Source organism: Pipra filicauda, unplaced genomic scaffold (genome assembly GCF_003945595.2).
Source record: "Pipra filicauda isolate LSUMZ 115617 unplaced genomic scaffold, ASM394559v2 scaffold55_size4083901_pilon, whole genome shotgun sequence".
Taxonomy (NCBI): Eukaryota; Metazoa; Chordata; class Aves; order Passeriformes; family Pipridae; genus Pipra; species Pipra filicauda.
In genome coordinates this window covers 1,588,524-1,612,221 of record NW_024104709.1, presented here as the reverse complement: position 1 = coordinate 1,612,221, position 23,698 = coordinate 1,588,524, and the positions used below count along the sequence as shown (strand labels likewise).

Here is a 23,698-nt window from a genome sequence, read left to right as displayed (position 1 = left end):
TGGGACCTCAGCCATAATTCTTGGGTTAGAAAAAAAAAACCCATACCTGTAAATTTGTCAGAAAAAAGCCACCAATATGATACCAACAATAATTGCATTGAGATAAACTAATGGTTGGCTTTCTCACCTAACCTCATAGCAAGCTACTGGGCTAGAGAGGGGTACTGGAAGTCCTCGTAGAAGACTTTTCACTTTGCTACCCATCTCCTTGAAGGGTCATCTCTTGCACAGTGTCAGCATTATCTCAATTTCCCTCCCTTCTCTCTCACCCGAAACATGGTCCTTCTATATCACCCTGAAAGAAGGACATTTTTTGGTTTGCCTCAAAGCTTCTTCTACCACTCCATATGTTAAAAAAATAAATTAGAAAAAGCCAAAGATGGTAGCTGCAAAGGTTGAATTATAAAGAAATACACAAACTAATACAAAATAAACCTCTCTACATTTATAGTTTCCCCTGCATTGACATCTGGATGTGCAAGTAATCACTCAAATCAGAAAGAATGGGCTCCATGCTGGTATTTTTTAATGAGACTGAACTGCCTAGTCTTTGCTTTTAGGAAATGCCTAATTTAATTAGCAGCACTGCATCTGTTCTTCCTTTCCTCTCCCCTCAATCTTATGTGGAATTTCCTGCATAAAGAATAAAAAAATTAAACTGAAAGGAAGAAACCTCTGGGCCCATATATACAGAGGATGTATAAATTCTTAGAGGATTAAAAAAACCTCATCTGTGCCACCAGACACCTCCCTGCTGACAAATGGACACTGGTCTCAGTTCTGCCCTGCTGGTATACATTCCCAAAACAAGCCTTGAGGGAAAAAACCAGGTTGCCAGATATGCTAACCAGTAATGATGTTATCTGCTAAACCACAGGCAGACAGGGGCTGAGGAGGCTGCTCCTCTGCAAAAACAAAAAAAAACTGCTGTGGCTGTGGGATAACTCACTAGCTGTCTTCAGCTGATTCCTTTACCATGGTGAACTCACTTAACAAAATATTTTAACTGGTTTTTTGGTTCATCTCATCTTCTGGTGATATTTCTCTTCTGTGGCTGAGGAAACCCTGAATGCATGGCAGGCTGACCAATAGAGAGAGAAATGTTTTCTCTACAAATAGATCCCCTAAGGACAGCTGGTGGAAAGGTACAAACACAAAGATTCTGAGTTTGACTTCGATCATTTGTGCTCCCTTAAGTCCTTGGTCTGTGGCTTTCAGGTCTGACATGCTCCATCCGTAGCAAGGTGGGGAATAACAATATTTAATTATCACACAAGACCCATCTTCAGGGTTGATTAATGCTCATGGAATAATTCAGAGTTGGGAGACACAAGCCCCTTCCAGAACATGCCAGAGTGATTATCTGTGGCCTTTATTCTTACATGCCAACAGATTTTGCCGATTTTGTGCTGAAAGGCTGGGAAAGGCTCACACCTTAGCAGGGTTGAGCTGAGGTGGGGTAACTTCTGTCCAAGGGAAGGTGTGCATTTTCAGCCACTGCAGTAATTTCCAAACTAATAACTGATCTATGCAATAGATACAGCATGCAGTGCTAGATACCAAATTTTGTGTCCAGCTTCTCCTGATAACTAGAGAAACCTGATAAGTCCCAAATTTCTGTTAATGTTTTAAAATGTATTGAAAATAATACTTAGCTTTTGGATACCTTCTAGTGGCCTAAACCTGTATTCTCACATTTTTTTCATCATTCACGGATGTCAACTACAAAAGTACACTCTTTTTTCATCTTCTTCTCCTTCAAAAATACACAGTCCTAGAGATCCAATACTGACATTAAATACTTTTTTTCTTCAACACATTTTTTATTATACATTTCAAACTAAGCTACAGAGTTTCCAGGTGCATTAAATGTTTCAGGAACATGCCATTTGTCTTGCTGGATCTGGCTGAAATATACCCTCCTCCTCTTCTCCTCCCTTGCCTCTGGTAGCAGGAGGAGAAGTGCAGGGGGAAGTTAAGAGAGAGGTGTTGCTGTAAGTGCCCAAGATACTTGTGTTTTTAGTTTCAGGTTTATGTGAATTCCCCTGTGCTTTTCCAACAAAAACTTTCTTCCTCTCTTCAGAATCATGTTCGCTCCGTAACACAACACAGTTACATGACAGTATTGTCCAACAAAAGGTTTTAAAAGCAGAGCGTCATAGTCACATAATTTCTGCAATGCTTTGTAGTTAACATCTCTTTCCCGCTGGCTCATTACTTTCTCCTCCAACTAAAGTATACACTATTTCTGCTTGGTCCTTGTTCTGGCTCTCGGGAAGCTGGCTTTATCCACAGTCTTAGTTGTCTACTTTATTGTTCACTCCCTTGCACAGACACAGTCTCATTCATGTCTCACCATCAGGCCTTACGTATTTTTTCCATACCCTATTTTTATGTGTCAAAAGCAGCAATATTTAAGTAAGAATCAATAACAGCATCATTTTTCCAAGAAATTAAATTAGGTGTCTTCTTATAAGAGTCAGACTAGCCTTCTAAAACTTTTCTTCAAGAATGTAAGCACAGGAACTAGTCTGCAATTAGTGCAATTGTTTTAAATCACATATGGATTGTTAACACTAATTATCAATACTAACATTTTCCTTCTATCAATCACTTGAACAATTCATGAGAATAGGAGAATCATGCACGGTGGTATAATGTGTAGGGCAGAAAACCACTACACCCTTCTCTGTATCAACATAAAAGAGGTCAGATTAGCAGTGCACTAGAACACTGCTTCACATTTTCAGAACAAGAATATTCTTAGCATCTGTGCCAAAACCAACACTTCCTTCCCTTCAGAAAAGCAATAGATCTATAAAACTCCAAGAAACAAACCAGTAATCCTCAGACACATTGAATGAATTTACAGGGAAGGAAATGCACAGCCAGTTTTGAATTATTAAGAATGAAATAAATTATAAAACATTATAAATGTGTAATTTAAACATGTCAAATTTCTTGGCAATTAACTGTTGGGGTTTTATTTTTCTTCTCATAAGGACTGCTAGTATCTAAAAATCATTTCCCACCAGCTTGCAGTGACTTTAGGTTGTAATGTGACTCAAATTAATTGATTGTATCCCACTAAATCTGTTCCATAAGCACACAATAAAAGTGTCATTTCTTTGTTGACTCATCCAGGATCTTGGGGAAAAAAAAAGACAGAAAAGAAAGCCCACAGAAGGTTAGTTTTCAGCCTGGGTGACTTTATCTTGCTTGTTGTGACATAAATGCCTCAGGTAAGTTGATCTCTGGGGGTTATAAGCAAGGAGAGCAATTGGGAGAAGAGTCACAAATGGGACCCTCCCTTGCTATTCAGTCACACCACATTTTTAACTCAGGATGCTGCTGTGTGAGTGAACTTCACTGGCTTGGTGCCCAAGCAGTAGGAATCTCTGTGTGCCCCTTCAACAGTAGAGATGAGAGATCTCCAAGCCATGCTGAGGCTCATGAGGGCCTCATAGGCAAACACTGGCTAGGAGTATGTGGGCATCGCACTCCCTACAGCATTTGTAAAAGCTGACTTGGGGCACAGACAGATGTAACCTAGGGCTACATCATTGGGCTCTTCCACGAACTGCTATTCCTTTAGGCATCTGTGCAACAACACACACTGACTTATACTGGTAACTGGGATACATCAGCAGAAGCTGCAGTCTGCTGAGGATGAAGACACAGACACTGGCACGTGGTGCTGGCTTCCTAGCTCCTGGTTTGAGAAAGAAGATCACTGGGGCACCTGACTGCAGCAGGCTGTGCTGAACTGCAAAGCCTGGCTCCTACAATCACAGAATGTTTTGGTTTGGAAGGGACCTTAAAGATCATCTAGTTCTAACCCCTCTGCCATGGGCAAGAAACCTTCCACATTCTGGCTTCCAGGCTCCCCCTGCTGTAGTTTGTTTCTTCAGCACACCATCCTCTCCAGTGCCAGGCTGTCCTCTCATGAAGTTTCCTGGGTATTCAGACCAAATTTCTCTCAAGACAATGCTATTTTACTTAGTTCATCTGACTACTAAACAGAAGCTGTTACTTTCTGTTGCCTGTCCTTGCTCTACAGCCACGGAGGCAGAAGGCATGAAGAGCCCTGTCTTCCTCATCAGAAAGGGTCAAGCAAAACAACAATAATTTTAGTGGGCATCAACCATGTTGCAAACCCCAGAAATAAAACCAGGGGTGATAAATCCCCAGTCGAGAGTTAACTTTCTGACCTGAGGCTTCAAGCAATAAAGAAAAATTCTTAAGTTTGAAAAACAGTCCCCATGGGTCTCTAAGTCTTGTAAGCAACGTTTTAAGCTGCAAATGTAAATTATATTATAGCAGTGACAACATCAAGTTTCATGGTGTATCACAGTTATTCTTATAGTGCAAACCACCTAGCTATCTTAAATCAATTAGAGATTGTCGCTATTTTTCATGAATTATCTCTAGACTATAAACTATGTGATTTGTTTGCATGAGGAGTAATAGCCCAGGCTTTAAAGCCCAGTCAACACCTAAGGCCTCTGCACCATTCTTGGATTTTTACTGGGCAATACATTAAAAAATTCAGATTTAGAAAATACAAAAAGAATTAAATAACACTGAAATTATGATGGTCCATCTACCTGACGAGGATTTGGTGACAGTTTGGGCAGATAGTCAGAGTGAAGACATCTTGGAACACTAATAAAAAAAGCACATTCTCAGGGGCGAGGAATGCAGGCTGATTTGGAAATAGAACTGGTTTTGCTCACATGGTTTCAAATGTTAGGACAGCTGTATCACAGTCTAACTCCACTAGGCAAAACATCACTACAATTCATACGAAACCAATGCGGGAATGAGAGAAGAAAAAGGCAACATAGCCCTTATCTTTTCATATAAAACTTCATTTTCACAAAGATACCATTGATATAGGTGTGATATTAACACTCTGATCCGTCAATTAACAAGTGTTATCACAGTTTTATAGTATTATTATAATATTTTATTATACAGTCTCATTTTACTTGCATGCCATCTCACAGCATACCCTAGACTTCCATACAATGATGGATCAACCATAGATCCTCATTTCTCCCTAGCTTTTCCCCACTTACACTGATCATCACAACTGTACAAAGCACTGAGAGAACACAAAGATAAATAAGACTTTCCCTTTGGACAGAGACTTTCTTTCCAAGGACCCAAAAACCAAGTCAAAGACAAAAGAAATTCATATTCCTATGCAGCGACCTTGTATCAAGCCTTGCAAGAAACTCAAGTCTTAAGTCAAACTTCCTAATAATGAGCCACCATAAGATTACCAGAGGTAATTGCATGGTCTGTGCTGACTGGTAGTCCAAACTACTCTGTGGACTACAAACAGGCAAGGTTAAATTGATTCACATATTGTAATATTTAAATCCAGAAAAAAAGGGGGAAAAAACCCCAAAACCGAGAAGAGAGGATATGCAGCACTGTCACCCATGTGATTCTGGTCAAAGACCGTGAGAAGAAAAAACAGTCCATCTTCACACCCTGCATCACCTGGATGTTCACCGTGACCTTCCCACCTCATTCCTACTGAACCATTTTGATCATAAGACACTGTAGGAAACGGCACACTCTGGACCCCACTGTGATTTTACACTTACCCAAAAATACACTTGACAGTCTAGGGGTTGTAGAGTTCACATACAAGGCAATATAAATTACTCCACGTCATGCTTTGCCTTAGACTTTATTTTGGGGGCATGAAATAAAATAACAAACCAACCCCCTCACTTATCTGCCTATGTTCCCTGCTCATGGTTTGTACTCACAGTTTCTTTTTCAATTTTGCACATATTTTATACATCAATATCTTCATGTGGCTTGAACCCAGGCCTGACTGAAAGCTTCTCATCAGCCCTGGCGAAACTGAATACTGGCGGCTCAGGGACACAATCAAAACCAAACTGCCTCCTTCCCTGACACACACCTACATCCTGGCTGCTGTCTCAGCAGGAGCACCAGCAACCAGCCTCACTCTCTGGGATCTGCTGGGGGCAAAACAGACCGGAGCCACTGTTGCCTGTTACTAGAGACATTCTATCATCACCAGCAAACTAACTCCTCTCTTTTTTTCCTATGCCTAGCGCTGGCCCTACTAGAATGAAAATCCTTTTGTATCAGAAGAACAACAGGATCAGGAATTCCCCTTGTGCCAACTACAGAAGGCAATGAATGGACACTTCAGAAATTACTTCTCCATATGGGACTGAACGGCAGCTGGTTGGGGTATTTCTGTATATCAGAAATATCTTTCAAGCCACTGTTACAATTTAAATGCAATGGGCAGAAATAAGTTCTGGAAGCAGGCTATTTGCTGAAGTATTTTTAAAAATCTACCAATGATTGACCCAAGACTGATGCCTCACTGATGAGGACTTGGGAGCTCTTTGATTTCCTCCTGGCTGCGTCTTAGGCGCTGTCCCACCTCCTTATGATAAGTTTTCCCATTTAAAACAAGGAATAAGATAAAAAGGACTGGAAAGCATTTTGAAATATGTAACAGAAAACACCACCTAAGAACAAGGCCATATTACTCAGGAGCAGTAAGAAAGCCAAGAAAGAGGATCTGGAAAGGAAGGACAACTGATCCAAAGGGTGGCTCAGACCCAGTGGAGTGGGATCAGTTGTCAGTGGGGCTTAGCACACGGGGCTCAGCAGGAAACAAGATATTCCATGAGCTTTTCATCTGAGGGAAGTATCGGGGTGGTCATCTGAGAAGAGAACCCCCACACAAACCCAGGCAGCTGGCAGGACTCTGCCGCCCTGCCCACGATGACTCCCCAGGAGCCAACTCTGGTTCTCCTCATGGCAGATGAGGAAGCTGATGATTAACACTGCGAACAGGTGATTAACAGCTACCAAACATCAGCACATAAAGATACCTCAGCTGGCATGCCTGACATGAAAGGTCACACACCCTGGCAGCTAAACGAGGAGAATTTCCGGTCATCCTTGAAGTGGCAACAGAGTGAGAAGAGGTGAGACATTGACCTGGAACCTGTTGAGCACCACACCTTTATTTTCACACACATGCAGTCCCTGTGTTGTAACTGGTCCCCTGTGTCCTTATGAGACCTGTGTTCTGGGCCATGCCTGGTGCAGGCTCAGGTTGCAGCTTCCCCTGCAGTGAGCTGTTGCCACAGCTGAGGAGCTCTGGCTGGGCCAGCAGCAACTGCTGCAGCCGTGGGGGGCCCCGCTCTGCTCTGGTAGATCACAGAGTATGTGGCAGCACACACATTTTATATTTTATAAACATGCAATACTTAAAAGTGTGCACATTTTTTTCTCTATAAATAGTGATTCATTCTACATGTTCACACTCAGACCCTCATCAACAGCACAAATCAGATTTATGGTGTGGGGAGCTGAAACCTACACCTTCAGCAGTTGCCATTACTTTTCACAGAAACTTCTCAAGAAACACAAGCACCTACTTTTTAAAAGCTCTTGCAGTTCTCACTAGTAGCAGGTAAATCCACAGCTACCCATTCTGTCTGAAAACATGGGCTTTTTATGCCTTTGACTAGGTATCCAAAATATCCACTCTATCAGCCTGAAGTCTGAGGCAAACTGCATACTTACTTAACCCGAATTCTGGAGCTGTCACAATTGAAGCCCCATCTGACGATACTGGTAGGGTGAAGAAAGTGTTTCCCAAAAACTGAAAAGTCTTGGATGTAAATTTAGTAGCAAATGAAAACAATACACCTTTACATTATACTTATAAATCTTGCATAACTTACAAAAGCATAAAAAAGGGGAGAAAAAAGGAATAGGATTCCCCGTGAAATATTATGAGGGTTCAGCCTCAAAGGCCCCAACCAAAATACGGAAGATGAAACTCTGCCCAGAATGTCCTTTGTGGCTGTGGACAAGTCATTTAGGGCTTCACATCAAATGGGACTTGACATTTCAGCTCAACAGCTCTGCTTTCCATTCTTTCAAGTGCATCAAAACCTGAAATGACCAGCTGACAGGTGTGTTGGGAGTAGCTCGCTGCACCTGTAAATGCTTTGAAATGTCCTCCTGTAAAGTGCAATGATATCAAAGTTCTTCCACCTTTGAAAATAAAAGTAGCTGGAGGAGAAAAATCAATTTCCTTTTAAAAACTCTTTAGAATTATTACTGTAAGGGCTTTTCTGCACATTCAGATTCATAGTGTTCAGATTCATAGACTGAGTTAGAATGAGGATTCAAATCTATGGCTGAGTATTTCCATGTCCAGCTCTTCAGGAACAGAAGGGCTTGCCCCATAACAGCACCCTCAGTAAGGCTCACAAGTAGGTAGTAATGAAGAATACTACTGGAATAACTTCTCTTATTAGACAAGTCCTGGAATTGCTGAACTGCTAACCAATTAGTTTGTTTACCAACACCTACAACTGCTGAAACAAATATTAGTTTTCCATTTCATTACAGGATTAGGACAAAGTTGCCTAGTTAAGGAAATGACAATTCCTCTGCACAGACACAGGTGAAGCTGCTATTTCCTTGTCCATGAGCAGGAAATCCCACAAAGCCAAGAGAGATGAAAAGGAGCAGTCTGAGAAACATGTTCACTTCTGACCTATGAGAATCATTTCACCGAGTGCCAAGGTCAACAAACAACAGGATCCTTCCACTGACTGCTTTCATCTCAAGGGGGGAGCTGAGCGGGAAATGGTTTTTCTGTGCTGTTGAAGTACATTTTCATGCCCATGAAAAATCTTTGGGTCTGTAGAAGGATTACAGTTTGTGCTCTGTTTCTGCAAAATGTATATGACAGAAGGAACTCCTACCCACAGATTATGTTCTTGGCACAGGAGGTCAGCACAGGGATCTGACCCCAGTCTTCAACTGGCCCTGATGAGCATCTCGATCATCAGTGCAAGAGTTTCCTGAGACTTTGCAACTTGTCCTTTCCCTCTGCTTGTGCTTCACACTTCATGCTGAGCTGCCTGACCTCTTCTCAGGAACACTACTAGGTCTGTTTTTACTGGAAATTTCTTTCTTGACAAGGCATTGCTATTCAAGAAACAACAAAAATCTTTCATCACCTAACTAGTTCTGCTTTGAAATGTTACCTTCCCAACACACTGGTCATGCCTCCACTTGATGACTTTGCTGTTTCTCCATACTGTGGCTGGTTCTGAACTACCCAAGAGCAAATCCAAAAGGAAAAAAAAAGACTGAAAAAAGCGTACAGCTCTGCTGCCCTTTGATAAACTGTAGATGAGAAAACAGAAGTGACAGCTTTTGCACATGATTGCTGATAACCCCCAAAAGCACTGAACTCCAGTCAGTGAATGGAGAGAGAGCACAGTAATCAAGTCCTGCCAGGCATGGGAAAATCAGAGAAGAGGAAGGAAAAGGAACAAGGCAATACGTGCTCTTCCTTATCAACATATCGATACTGTCTTTGCAAGCTCCTCTTGCAATTGCTGTTTGTTCACATTTTTAACCACGGCAAATAACAAACAAGCTTCAAAAAATTTAACTAAATTACTGAAAAGCTGTAACTGAAGAGAAGGAGCAAAAGCTGCCTGTGGACATCCAAGACCTTCTTTGCTGCTCATCTACCGCTCACAGTTATGGGAGATGATTAAAGCCCTGATCCTCCTGTCCAAAACATTTCAACACCCACTCATGCGCAACTGATGGCAAACTCTAGCAAGACAGCATTGCTAAAGGAAGTTCCAATGGGCTACAAAAAACTGATTTTTCCTCTCTTCATAGGCATGCTAATCTATCTGGTATGAGTCTATGTTTCTCCGGTTGAGAAGGACTTCTGAATTTTATGGTTAGGCCTCAGTCCTGCCCTTAACCCAATGGGAAAGTGACACTAGGACCTTGATCTGTTTAACTACTTCAGTATATATTTCCCTTTCCAAGACTAAAACCTTTCATTTAAAGGAAATCTTAATAAAAACCCTGCAGGACACTGGCTGGGTTCCATCCCGAATATTGTATTATGCATATATTTTATCTCTTCTAACACATTATGACTTTCAGGAAAAATCTTTTACTTTAGTTTTGTACATCAAACCATGTTCACCTTACCAGTCCATCCAAAGTCCCCACAGTGATTTAATAGTGGTGCCTTCCCCTGCATCCAGCTGAGGGGATCACAGGGCAGGGATCACAGGGCAGGGTTTGAGCCCTTGCAGGCTGGCATGGCTGGGGGAAAAAAGGGAGCGAACAGGCAAGCAACTTCTCATAGCTGCTTTTGTGTGGCTCACTGAGGATCTGAATGTACTATTGATTCCTTAGCACTAAAACAGATTTGTAATCCCTGTGTGTGCAAGACAGATATCTCCTTCAACTCTAATCTCTAGCAGCTGTCAAAGACTTAAATGGCTTGTAGCTGGCTAGCATGCCAAAATCAATGAAGATTTTAGGCTTGCTTGCCTAAGGGGCAACCTATGAAACAGGAACCAATGGAGGTCATTCTCCTGCCCTGATCACAGTTGGACAGGGCTTCCTAAATTTTGCAATGTATCAAGTATCCAGACCATACCAGCAAAACTAGAGAAAACAAATGATTGCACCCCCAAGACTCCATGCCACCCGGAAACCCACCTGCCCCTATGGCTTCTTGTTGAGGATATACCCTCCCAACAATTTCAACGGGGCTCAAAGCGCAGTGAGATTACTCTTCTGTGGAACCTCCTGGAGGCACTACCACTGCCACTGTCTCATCATAAAGGGAAGTGCTGTTAAAACGGAGGTAACCAGAATTTACTTGGCAATACTGAGGTAGCATCATAGTAACTTACATCTTCAGATAGCAGTCTCTTACTGCTCCTGGTTGAAAAGTTTGGTTTCAGTTAGGAAAGAATTCAAGGGTGACTTTTTTTCCTTTTAGGTAAAACTTATTGTTCATTAGCACTGAGCCAAGGGAACACAGACACCACAGCTATCCTTGGTCAAGATATGGGCTCCCCTAGGGCAAAATACTCTCACAGCAGACTTTTGTACATAACCATTTCCTCAACTTCCTGCACAAAAAAGCGATCAAAGATTTTTAACCAGTCCATCTGTTTCCCAGTGCCTACCTTGAAATAATCCTATCATGCTGGCTACTAGGTGAAACCTTCAACAGGATGGTGACAATTGTTGGAAATGGTCCAATTTCTCTTTCATGCAGTGTTTGACAGGTGAGGAAATAATCCAAGGTTTTGACTGGGATGGTGTGACTAAGAACATAATGGAGCTCTTCTGAAAACGTATGTGCTATTACTAAAACTATCCTTCGAAACACCCATGAAGGAAAAACAAGGGGAAAAAAGAAACTTTGTTGCACTGTCTCCTGTTTGACAAAACAGTCCCACATTAACAGCTATAAGCAAATTAAGGATAAAGTTCAACCTCCAGAATTAAATTCCACAACAGGATTTTCTCATTTTTTTAACTGGATGCAAGGAAACAAGCGTTGAGGAAAAACATGCATGCAAGTGACATTTTCGCAGGAAACTTCAAACCTCGCTGGAGTTAATTTAGATTATACATCCTATTATTGTGGCAAGAGACACGCTCTGTTTTTCAGTAACTAAAACACATTGGGTTATCCTAACATGCCTCCAAACAGCATTCCCAAGTAGTCTGTACTATCTTCAAAAAGTTGCAAACAGTTAGGACTATTTTATTGAAGAGAAAAATGAAAAACAAAACAAAACAAAATACAGTTCTACTCACTCGCTATTTATTTATTTTCAGCAGTCTGCTTACACAAAAAACGTCCTGGAGCCAAAAGCAACCAGCTGGGCGGGTTACTAGCCGCGCTACTGGGCGCGGTGCCAGAGCTCCTTTCCTTCCCCTTTCTTTTTTTTCGCCTTCGTACTTATTTATTTAATAACGGGGGCAAAAAGTAACCTCGAACCTCCAGGGAGGTGGGGGGCACGGCGGAGCCTCTCACCCCCCGGCGGTTGCCGAGCAGGACGGGGCAGCCTGAAAAGCGGCCGTCCCTCGCGTCCCCGCTGCGGTCCGAAGGGGCGGGCGAGCGCCGGCGACCCGGGGACCGCGGGCACTGCTCTCCCAGGACCGTGGGCTGCCCCCGCCGCCGCCACGGCCGCGCTTCCCGTTCCTCCCCGCCGGGCGCTCCTCGGTACTCACCGCCGGCCGGCTCGGGCAGCGTGGAGACCGAGGTCTGTCCCATGGCTGGGCCGGGAGGCGGTCACGCCGCCCGCCGGGCGCACAGCCTCCGCCGCGGCTGTTCCCGAGGGGCCATCCCAGTGCTGGCCGGGGCCGCGCTCCCCGCCGGCGGGCGGGGGGCGGCTGTTCCCGCGGCGGCTGCGGGCCGGCGGCTGCCTGTCATCGCCGCCCGGCCGCCGGCCGCGGACCCGGGACCCTCCGCCTCCACCCCCGCCCCGCTCCACCCCGCCCCCGGGTGCCTCGGCCCCACCCGGCCGGGGCTGCGCTCCGCTCCCAGCCCGGGTCCCTGCCCGGGGGGGGAGCGCAAAAGTTTTTAATAAGTTAAAAAAAAAAAATTAAAAAAAAAAAGGAAAGGAAAACCACCTTAGTTACACGGAGATCGGAAAAGACGGTGCGTAACTGGCGAGGCTTCCCAGTTAGCGTGTCCCGGTGTCCCGGTGTCTGTCTACCACCCTCCCCTCTCCGAAGCCCACAGGGTTAGTCCAGACACACAGTTATTCCCACCCCTCCTTATCGCCAAAGTACAGGGGAAACTTGAGGCAATCTCAGGGAACGAATCCCCATTGCCCTGCTCGGAGGTGCTTCACTGCTGGGGGCAGTTTTCAGGGCTGTGCTACCGCCACGAGTGGAAAACGAGTGGCTGGGCAGGGCACGGAGTCGTTACCAGCCCTAGTCTGGCTGTAGAGCAGGTCTGGAAAAGTGCCCGACCCTCACCTCACCCACAGGTGAGTAATCAAAGACAGGACTACTTTTAATTTTGAAAGAAAGAAGATAGTCAAAGACAGCAACATCCAGACAGAACTCTGCAATAACAAGTGACAAGAAGCGTCAGAATCAATGGGATACATTTATGGGGAAGATGGGAGGGAAATAGCGATTGTACATATAGCTAGGGCAAAAGGAATAATGGTTTGTTTTCTTTAATGCATAAGTATAATCTAAGCAGTGATACAAGCTTAATGCTCAGCTCACTAGACCAAGTTTAATGCTAGAGCTAGAGCTAGCAACTGTTACCAGTGACAAAAAAAAAAAAAAAAAAAAAGAAAATGTAACCCCCCCCCAAAAAGGTATTACTATGCAGTATCTAGAAACAAGCAGGGAGATGCACATGCATCACAGAAGGACACTCAAGGCTCATCCAAAGAACACCTATCAGCAGCCATATGGTGAAATTACTATATTTCTCAGTGGTCTGGAAATCCTAGAGGGAAATCCTAGAGGGGTTAAAGAGATGTCTGACCTGCTGTTCTTTGCATGTGTTGGCGCTGTGGTGATGCTTCAGGAGATGGAGAATTGTGTTAGTGTGGGGCCCTAACACTAAGGACACAAATGGAGCACCACAAGTAGCTGTGGCTTGTGTAGTAGGCAGAAGACTGTCAGCTAATATATTAGATTCTCAGCTAATATATGGTGAATAGAAAAGAACACAACTAATGCTAGTCTTTATGGGTATTTTATAGAAAATAGGTCCTGGTAAACAGACCTTTTATTTCCTTGTTTTATATGATTATGTGTTAAATTGCCTGAGGCTTGAGTGGAATAGACTTCTGCTAGGTACTTGATTTAGTAAGAGAGAAAAAAGTGAAGACAACACAAAATTAATAAAGCACAAACAGATGAAGACTAAATGAAAAGCAGATCAATTGTTCAAGGAGCAGTACCATTTAATGAGGGTGTTTCTGTTGGGGAGCTATGGGAGGCTCGTCAGTGTTTTCACCAGCAATCTAAAAAAGTGTTATTTCAGACAGCTTTAAAAGACTACATAAATCATCACCAACAGCAATTTTAGACAGAATAAATATTACCAGAGTGATAATGAGGACAAGGCAGTCACAGAGTTATCTGGATTATTTAATAAATTCAGCTCTTTCAAACAAGTAAGTTTTAATAGGGTCAAAAAAACGCCAGACTTGCAGGATGGAGTAACACTACCTACAGGGCCAAGGAGAGTATCTTAGAAAGTTTCTCCATGCAGGAGCTTGGCAAAATTCAACACGAGCTCCTAGTGAACTAGTGCTGATACAAAAGAGATCTGATATCCACATACATATGTGCAAATAGGAAAGGGGCAGGTAGAATTCCCATTAGATAGTTGTGCTTTTTATCAGACAAAAAGTGGTGTCCTGTGTTCAGTGTCTTCTGCCCCTTAAAATACCACTGGATGATGGGAGACAGCTTGAAAGACATGAGATGGAAATTGCAGAAAGCACTCTTGAACAAAAGGTGTGAAGAAAGTTAGTGCCAATGCATTCAGGAAAGACTGATGTGCTGCGTTTTAATCTAACAGTGCCTTTGCAAGGAGAGAATAGCATTGCAACAGTCCTGGATGTTCAAACACTGAAGGAAAGACTCTTTGCCTGACACCTCCAACTCCAGGCCCTGTACAAAGCACGGAGTTGAAGACAACTAAGTGGTACTCATACAGAGACACGAGGCTAAATTATGCAGTGGGAACCAAGGGCAAAGTAGGTGATTTAGTGGTGCCTTCGTCCAACCCAAGGAAAGTCTTTCAGAAGGGCAGCTTGTTGAACAGACAACTTCTGTCATTTATTTCTTGGGATTTTTTTTTTTGCATGCAATTTGGCACATTCATTTTTCTTACCTTGAAAAATTATTTTTAAAGAGTTTGTTTTGAGAAACTCGAGTTACCTCTTTGGAGACACTTGTAAACAGGAACCTAAAAGTGTTCCTGTCTGCCTCTGGTGAATCTCATTAATTTTATCAAAGGAAATTGTGTTCTCCTGCTGCGTAAAAGCCCAGTTTACAATGCAAAAGTATATGTCATCTGTCTGCTATGATTCACATGAAGTAATAAACTCCCCAAGGTTGATTCATGAGCTGATAAAATGAGTTTAGTTGAATTAGTTGAATTAGTTGCCAATTTCTTTTGGTTTGGTTACTCTGTCTGTTTGGGGTTTGTTTCTTCCTAAGTTAATTGAAGGTAGTGACTTTCTTCTATATGTTTTCCCTACAGACACCTCCTTTTTAAGGGTTCTGTCTTCATACCTCAGCAATGCTCAGTGGTATGTTGTAGAACTAATCAGACATGGTTACAACTTTAGAAAGTAGGGGATGGAAGCTCTATTAGGGAACATCAGTGTTGATTTATAGCACTAACAGGTTATAGGCATTATGCTGTATAGAATCAGAAAATGTAGCTTCTGCTTATAAAAATTTACCCAAAAGAGCAACCAGTAAAGAAGAAACAATTTACTTGCATTTGAAAATTTAAAGTTCTTATTAAGGGGATTTTTATTCATGATGGACGAGATAATTGCCAACATCCAATACCAGCACCATAGATTCTTTATTCATCTTTCGTAAAGTGGGCAAAAATAAATACTTTATTTTGATCCTGAATTGGGAATACTGGTTGAATATATAAAATGGTACAGGTGCATACAATGGTTATGTCTCTTTCTGCTTTATTTCCTGCCTAAAGATGCAAAGGAGCAATGTATACATCTCAGGTACTCACAGTCATTAAAGATCAAATTAGAAAAAACAATAGCACTTTTCTGCTTAAATCCTGCCTTTTAAGCCATTTGATTAAAGAATTCAGCTTGTGACTCACTGATGGGAGGGAGTGAACCATGAATCCTCAAGACTGTACAAAAAGGTGTCTACAATGTGACCTGTAAGAGAAATTGGGCTGTTGAAAGCCAAGATATGACATTTCTCATATGCAGAGCTATATTTATGTAATTGCCTCCACACAGAAGGGATTTTATCACCCTGCTGACATTCCCATTTGAGCATCCACACAAAATACATAAACATTCAGTTGTCCGTGGACTTTTATTCTGCAGTATGATAGAGGTGTTCTCATCTGTGCATTACATTTCTTGCCATGTTGGCAGTTGGTGTTTAGGACAGTTAAAAGTTTAAGGGTACAATAGTGGTTGATAACAACTGATTGTAGCAGAGATTTGAGATTACAATTATGTAGATAAAATACACCTTTATTTGCTATAATTTCTTTTTTTTTTTTTTTTTAGGATTTAGATGGCTTTATCTATGATGTGTTAAGATGTATATTCCACTTTTCCTTTAAACAGCTAAAAGGATAAAACACACAAATGGACTGCTCAGCATTTTTGAGCTATTGTAGTCTTCTGGAGTTCCTGGAAATCCACAGTTGCAAGCAAAGCAAAAATGGGCAGGGCAGATGAAAGTGAGAATTTCAGGACCTTTTTATCCAGGGCTAGTCTTGTACTAATACTATAACAAGATGTTGAAACATCCCAAGGAAGGTGGGGAAGCTGATGGGTACAACAGTTGCCAGTAAGTCACGCCAGACTGTTCTGATACATCAGCATCAATCGGGTTCCTGGACCCAGTGTCCCAGTTAGATTTGAAATTTCAGCGTCAGTAACAATACTGCAGTTATCTGATTGCCTCATGCTGCTCACACAGTCCTTCCCTTCTTGACCCAAGTTATTCTGTTGAGTATTGATAAATAAAATAGACACTCTGCTGACCCTCAGGAACTGAAATATTCCATCAAAAGAGGAAGAATAGCTTCTTCATGAATTTCAGAAGTGTTTGTAAAACAAGCATATTGCACTTATCTAAATGACTGATACGAGATCTCTTCATGGAAGATGATGTGAAACTTCCAATTTGTTCCAAAGTTAGAATGAAATAATACACACAATAATCTGTCTCACATATCAAAGACCAAATTCCTTCCCATCAATAAAGTTTCAAAGACAGCTCTATTTCAGTGTGTTTACTATACTGGGATGATGGATAGCAATAGATGACCTACAACTTGTAGGATGCTGTTGCCCAGTCTTTAAAGTTCTGTAGGCTTGTACAAAAGTAAAGAGGTATTTTAGAAAGGTGAATTTGTATAACTATTCTTTCAGTCATTGAGATTAATTTATGGCATTAAATATAACAGAAGCTACAAGGACAGGCTATCACATTCAATCCCAGGATTCATAATGCAGGACTGGCAAACACATTCAGCCTTATAACAGGAAAAAATTTTAGCATTGAGTCTAGAACAAAAATGAACAGACAGGTGGTCCTCCCACCCTGCCCACCCACAACTCCTGTCAGTGTGCAGAACTGCTGGAAGATGAGCAGCACAGTGTCCAGTAGGCTGCAAAGCTGTATGATTTAATGAACAAAGCAGAGGTTATGGCATGAGCAAACACAAGCAAGAAGCCAGGTAATTTTTTTGTCATGGGTCACACTAAGGTTTATAATGATGACACTGAATTTGTACCTACTTGTAGAAAACCTGCATTTACAAAAGGGAAGAGTTTGGGGAGGGTATCACCAAAATCAGTTTGTGTGCTTAAGACTGAAACATCAGCTGTAGTTGAGCTAAAAATCTAGTTCTGTTTTCTGTGAAACTGAATGCAGTTTGGCACTGTCAAAATAAAATTACAGGCCATATTCATGGATTATGCTGGCATTGTATTGGGAATTTAGGCCATTTCCTTTTAATAACCAGGGACTTTTTTAATAACTCTACATTATTCTCTCATTTGAAAATATTTTAAAATATTTTTCTGTGTCCTTTTTTTACTTTTATTTAGCAATGCTATGTTCTCATCAGTGTCATCTCCCATTTTCAATGCCCATGTATTAGGCAAAAAAATGAACTTGAAATCTTCTTTAAAAAAAGAGGCTCTTGTCTTTGTCAGTGATCACCACCAGTCTTCCTTCCTCATAAAAACCTGTGGTACATAATATCTACATAGCAGAATGGAAGGTAACCGTACAGCACTGAGAGGAGCTTCTGTGGTTCAGTCTCTAAATTTGGAAGCCTTGGATCAGCCTTGGATCAGAGGCGTTAATATGCAAATGAGGGCTATTCTGATTAAAATATGTAACAGAGATTTTTTGAATGAGATATGCTTGTTCACATTAAGATTGCATTGGGTGACAAGTAGCAAGGCCCTTACTTATGGAAGATCTGAAGGGCTCAGACTCATTTTAGTATTCAGGTGATCTTGACTCCTGTTTCAATGTCTGTTCTTATTCATCCTTACCAGCTGTTAGCTGTCAAACACAGGAAAGACAGTACAGCTGGACAAACTCATTCCTGGTGATTTGGCACAGACAGGTTTTTTTCTGCTCACAAATTATCTGCAAATAGGTTCTGCACTTGCAAAGCTGTTTGCTGCTCTAAATTATTCACCGTAACAGTTTGCAAGTCAGTTTTAGACACTAAGAAGCAGGTAAACAATTCATGGCAACAGCAGTTCAATAATTTATTATCTAGGTGTGTGCTAGATGCCCTCAGCTGTGGGCCTTTCTTTGTGCTCTCTGACTCAGGACTTTTACCTGTACCTAGAAGAAACTTGCACAACAGTACATCAAAATGATTTTAAATGGTTAGTAATGAATGCTTATGGATCTACTTGTGTGGTTTTATCATCTGATCTGTGACTTTCTTCTGTTGTACCCTTTAATTTAACATTGCTCTTGCCTATATTAAGTAACTGCCTGGAAAATTTTCGTAGGAAAGACTTCTACAGACTTGAACATTGCAAGTATGTTGAAAAATCTTTATTTGAATAATACTTTGCAGTTTCTTGTGGTACTGTATGCACTGAACTTTTGAAGTAATTTACATAATGTGTGCGGTTGAAAGGCAGAAAATAGAAGGAAAATGGTCCCAACACAAACATTTTGGGAGTCATGGAGAGCAGATCTACTCATCTCCTGTGCATGCTCCTCAGCTTCAGAAGCTGCCCTAAACCCCCTCTACACTTTCTTCATACATTTCAATTTCTACATGCTTTATCCCCATTCCAGTTCTATTCCACAATATCTTTCAAACATGTTTTCTTTCCCTGTTGTTCCTTAAAGGCAAATTCTAAAACTTTATATCCTTCTGAGTTTTTTGACTTTTTCCTTCATCCTGCGGTTGTTGCTAATGTTTGCTTACTTTGCTTGTAATGATCTGAAGTCAGTTCCCTTGCTTTGCTTCATCAAGCCTGGCCTACACAGGAACCTTTGTTTTCTCACAGATCCAGAGTATTTCACTAATTATTTGGAGTATTTCACTAATTATTTGGAGTTTTCACTAATTATTTGGAGATTCAAAATCTCTGAAATGTCTTATTTCACAGATTTTGAAATCTACTGTTTCAAAAGTTTTCAGCTGCCTGAAGACTTCCGATGTAAACAGTAGAAGCAGTGTAATGCAGATTTTGGAGAACATCTTGTGCAATATTATGAAAAGGGAACAAATGAGAGATTCAGACCCTGATTAATCAGACACTTCTGACACTAGGTGTTATGGTTTTTTAATTTGAATTTACTGAAAATTAATATGTCATAAGAAATGTGTGTTATTCAGGGCAAGGATCTTGTCTTCTTTCAAGAAGGGCTAAGCATCGTGCAGTTTATGCTGCAAAAATCTACCTCCCGTCTTTGTTTAAAGCACCAAGGGGAACTGACATACCAGATCACACTGTGTCCCTAATCCTAGACCATATACTCCTGAAAACAACATGAAGAACACCCCCAAAGTCTGTAAGGTCTCACCCTAATACTTAATAATTTAAATGCCATAGTTTTGGTTTAAAATTTAAACCTTAAATTTTCTAAAACTCTTCTACATGTTTCTGATTGTTAATAACAAAAACTCTCGATACTAATGTTGCTCATACATGATCATTTCCTTTGTGCCTCATACTGGCTCCTGGATCCTAGCACCTCCTGTTGCATGGTGTCTCACTGTGCAGTGGCAGCTCTGTGAAAGCACAGGACAGCATTTCCTTTCCAGGCAGAAAATAACCATCAGACATTTTCCAATCAACAGTGGGTTTGTCACCAGATATCAATTTTGTCCAGGGTTACAGATTTATGATGAAAGACAAAAAGGACTACATTAAAAATTATAAATAGTATTCTGCCTGTCCTAGTTCAAGCCACTGGGGACAAAGGAAGCAATCGTGTAACAATGACATGCCGGAGTGTAGAGTTCCTCAACAGTCAGGTTTCTGCCAGGTTTTCAAAGGCTTTAGCTGCTTCAAGTTTGTATCACTAGCTACAGTAAACAGAGTGAACATGCCCCTTTACTGGTACAAGCAGGCATGTCCCCAGCAGAGAAAATGAAGCTGCAAAAGGCAGCTGGAGGCCTGTTCTTACTGCAGGACATCACCTTTCCTCCTCCATCTCTTCTCTCAAGGCCTGTTGCACCTTGCATTTTGTTCACCACAGAAGTGGTAATGGTACTGGAGTTCCCTATTTCATCATTTTAAGGAAAGTCTCCTACTGGCTGGAGTGGTTCCCCTTAGGCATTTTTTCTCTCTCATGTATGGGCTTAACAGCAGCCTCTGGCTGCTGCAGCAAAGCCCAATTATCTGGGAGAACTTCTGCGCTCTCCAGTCTGTCCAGCAGTGCTTCCTTGCTTCAGAGCAGTCTGCCATGATACTGGTCCAGCTGCACTGACCATTTTCCTTGGAAAAACACAGCTTTCTGCTCTTCAGGGCATGTGTGGTGGTTGCTGGCTGTGGCCTTACCTCTACATTTCCAAGCTCCTTAATGAATCACTGCTTTTTGGCACCAAAGCAAAATAAACACATCATTTTGGATGCCTTTGCCAAACATATGTACACTTGGAGCAGGTTTTGAATGATAGAAAGCAAAAGGTTTCATGAAATGTGTAGGCTGTGTAGCTAAAAGTTGCAAAAGAGCCAGAAAATATGAAACTGAAGACCACAACAGTATCATTAGCCCCCAAAACTGTTCAGATCTTGTATATTTTTTGGAACACATGGAGGACTTCATAGTAGTGTGTCCACTACAGCCTAACCAGGAAAAAACAGTAATAGAAAGCAGCATAGGGGTGCAGGATCACTCATCAGTGTGATGGTTAGATGCCTTCCCCTTTCCTTTTCCTCTCCCTTTTCTTTTTTTTTTTTTTTTTTTTTTTTTTTTTTTTTTTCTTTTTCTTTTTCTTTTTCTTTTTCTTTTTCTTTTTCTTTTTTCTTTTCTTTTTCTTTTCTTTTCTTTTTTCTTTTTCTTTTTCTTTTTCTTTTTCTTTTTCTTTTTCTTTTTCTTTTTCTTCTTCTTTTTCTTTTTCTTTCCCTTTCCCTTTCCCTTCCCTCTCCTTTCTTCTCCTTTTCTTTGTTTCTGCTTCTGTTTTTCTTTTCTGTTTAATAACTGATTCAGTGTAACTACACACAGCACAGTAGATTTTTACACTGATGCTTCCTAGCCTGTGTGAAGGGGAAAAGACATCAACAAAAAATTTAGCAGGCATACTGAATGAAGTTCCTCAGTTGCTCAAGCCAGTTGTGTGTACGTCCCCTGCCATGCACTTTGGCCCTTTCAAAGCACGTGAGCCTGTTCACAACTTCAACCACAGCCATTTGCTCTTGCTGACTAGAGTGAGACTTCTGCTCAAAACTTTTGAGAAAAAGTTTTGAAAATGTTTGGCACCACTGTTCATCTAGTTCCTCTCCATTCAATCAGATTTTAGAATGAATTCAAATGCATTGCTGGACTATAATTAGCTCTGAAGGGCAGAAGTCCACAGGGGACCAGCTCTTTCCTTTTTAAATGGGCAGCTGTAAAGACACTACCTTGAACAATATCCTGAATGACAGCAAAGTTTCAAACGTGGACCCCTGCCTGATTAACTTCCAAAAATCAGAATAATCTCTGCCTCTGGCAAATCGAGGTCCTTCCCTATGAAGCTGGCTTACTACAGAAGTATCTAGACCAAAATACAAGTTTCAGCCTTCAGTTTAATTTGCCTCCATATTTCTGTTATTATGAAAATGTGGACTTTTTTTGCTCTACTGGGAAAATGCATTTTTTCCACTCTCCCGTGACTCAAAAACAACTGAGAGATTCTTTCTCCAAGCTTAAAAAAAAGAAGGGGGGAAAACTTCACCTTTTGGCAAAGATACAGATGGAAATTTTTTACTCAAAAGAGGATTTTCAAAATAAAATAAAAGAAGCATGTAAAAACAAGGGGTTATAATGGAAACTATTTTCATAGCCGGCTCTAAAGTAAGAACTGCTGTTCCAGAGACACATGGTACTGCTGAAAACATTGGTTTGAAGCCAAAACCCCTACCATGCTAGTGGAATCCGCAAGCGCTACAATATTAAATACACCTCAAAATATATGTCAGACATCTCCCTGTGCCTGTTCCACTTATTCTTCACAGCAAGACACTATACACTTAATTCATCAGTGTCTGCAGAGTAACAGAATAAAGGGCTGGTGGCAGACCTGCACCACGCTCGCTGAATGGTCTTCTGGAAGACTGGGCTTATTATTCCCATTTTGCAAATATTGAGCCAACATCCACTTTCCATCTGCAGCACTTACACAGCATCTATTACTACAGCATGTGAGCACCTCTCACTGGTCCTAGGGAAGGGTTATTATCCCCAAGATATGATTTCCACATTTCATTTGCAGTGATGGGAGGAGAGAGCATGCTACTAAAAGTGTGAGGACATCCTGCTCAACTGCACTCCTCCTTGGCAGACTCTTTCTTCTGCATTTGTCTGCTTCTTCCAGCTGCTCCAATGCAGTTGGCCTGGCCCTGAGCAGTTTTCTATCATGGAAAACTCTGCTCTGGTGAGACCCCACCTGGAGTACTGTCTCCAGTACTATGACTCACTCTGGAGTCCTCAGCACGTGAAAAGACACGGACCTGTTGGAGCGAGTCCAGAGGAAGGCCATATAGATGATTAGAGGGATGGAGCACTTCTCCTATGAAGACATGCTAAGAGAGCTGGGGTTGTTCAGCCTAGAGAAGAGAAGGCTCAGGGGAGACCTTATAGCACCTTCCAGTACCTAAAGGGAGCCTAGAAGAGAGCTGGAGAGGGACTTTTTCCAAGGCCATGTGGAGATAGGACAAGGGGGAATGGCTTTAAGCTGAAATAGGGTAGCTTTAGACTACATATCAAGAAGAAATCCTTCACTATAAGGGTGGTGAGATACTGAACAGGTAGCCCAGAAAGTTGGTAGGTGTCCCATCCCTGGAAATATTTAAGGCTGGACAGATCTCTGAGCAACCTGATCTACTTGAAGATGGCCTTGCTCATTGCAGGGGAGTTGGACTAATAACCTTTCATAGTTCCCTTCCAACCCAAGCTATTCTGTGATTCTTTTTACTTCTACCAGAATTACAGCTTGGCCTGCATCTTTGCTAATCCGTAAGAAAGCCCACAGCCAGTTATAAGTGTCCTAGTCAAACATGTAAAATGAATCTTCTGCTTTTGTGCAGACTGTCTTTCCTACAGATTTAAGGCTTTTGCTCACAGTTTTTGCCTCGCAATAACATGCAAACACCAACTGACAGTTTTCCCGGGAGTGAGGCTGGTGGAGCGTGTCCTTTTGCCACTTTTAAGTTCACAGAAGTTTAACAGAAAAGCCCACCCAGCTGGCTCTGTCAGGGTCTGGCTGGCTGCAGAGATACACCAACACTAGCAGAGCACTGACTGAGGCTGCTTCTTCTCTGCGTGGTCTGGCCCGAGCTCCCCACAAGGCTGGTGGGTCAGTCCAGAGGGGGATCTGCAGGGCTCATGGACAGCAGTCACAGGCAAGCAAGGGGGA

The 23,698-nt window shown here is 41.8% G+C and overlaps 1 protein-coding gene across 4 annotated transcripts in view; it reads right to left on the bottom strand.

The window, feature by feature from the left end:
* PHACTR2 (phosphatase and actin regulator 2) overlaps positions 1-23,698 on the bottom strand; it is a 138,846-nt gene that overhangs the window by 61,807 nt on the left and 53,341 nt on the right. The window contains exon 1 of one of the 4 annotated variants that reach the window (XM_027751474.2): positions 12,109-12,252. The exons of the other annotated variants lie outside the window; for them this stretch is intronic. Coding sequence (XP_027607275.1) covers positions 12,109-12,151 — 43 coding nt within the window. The 5' untranslated portion in view covers positions 12,152-12,252. Of the gene's footprint in view, positions 1-12,108; positions 12,253-23,698 lie in introns of those variants that run through there. 4 annotated transcript variants of the gene reach the window in all.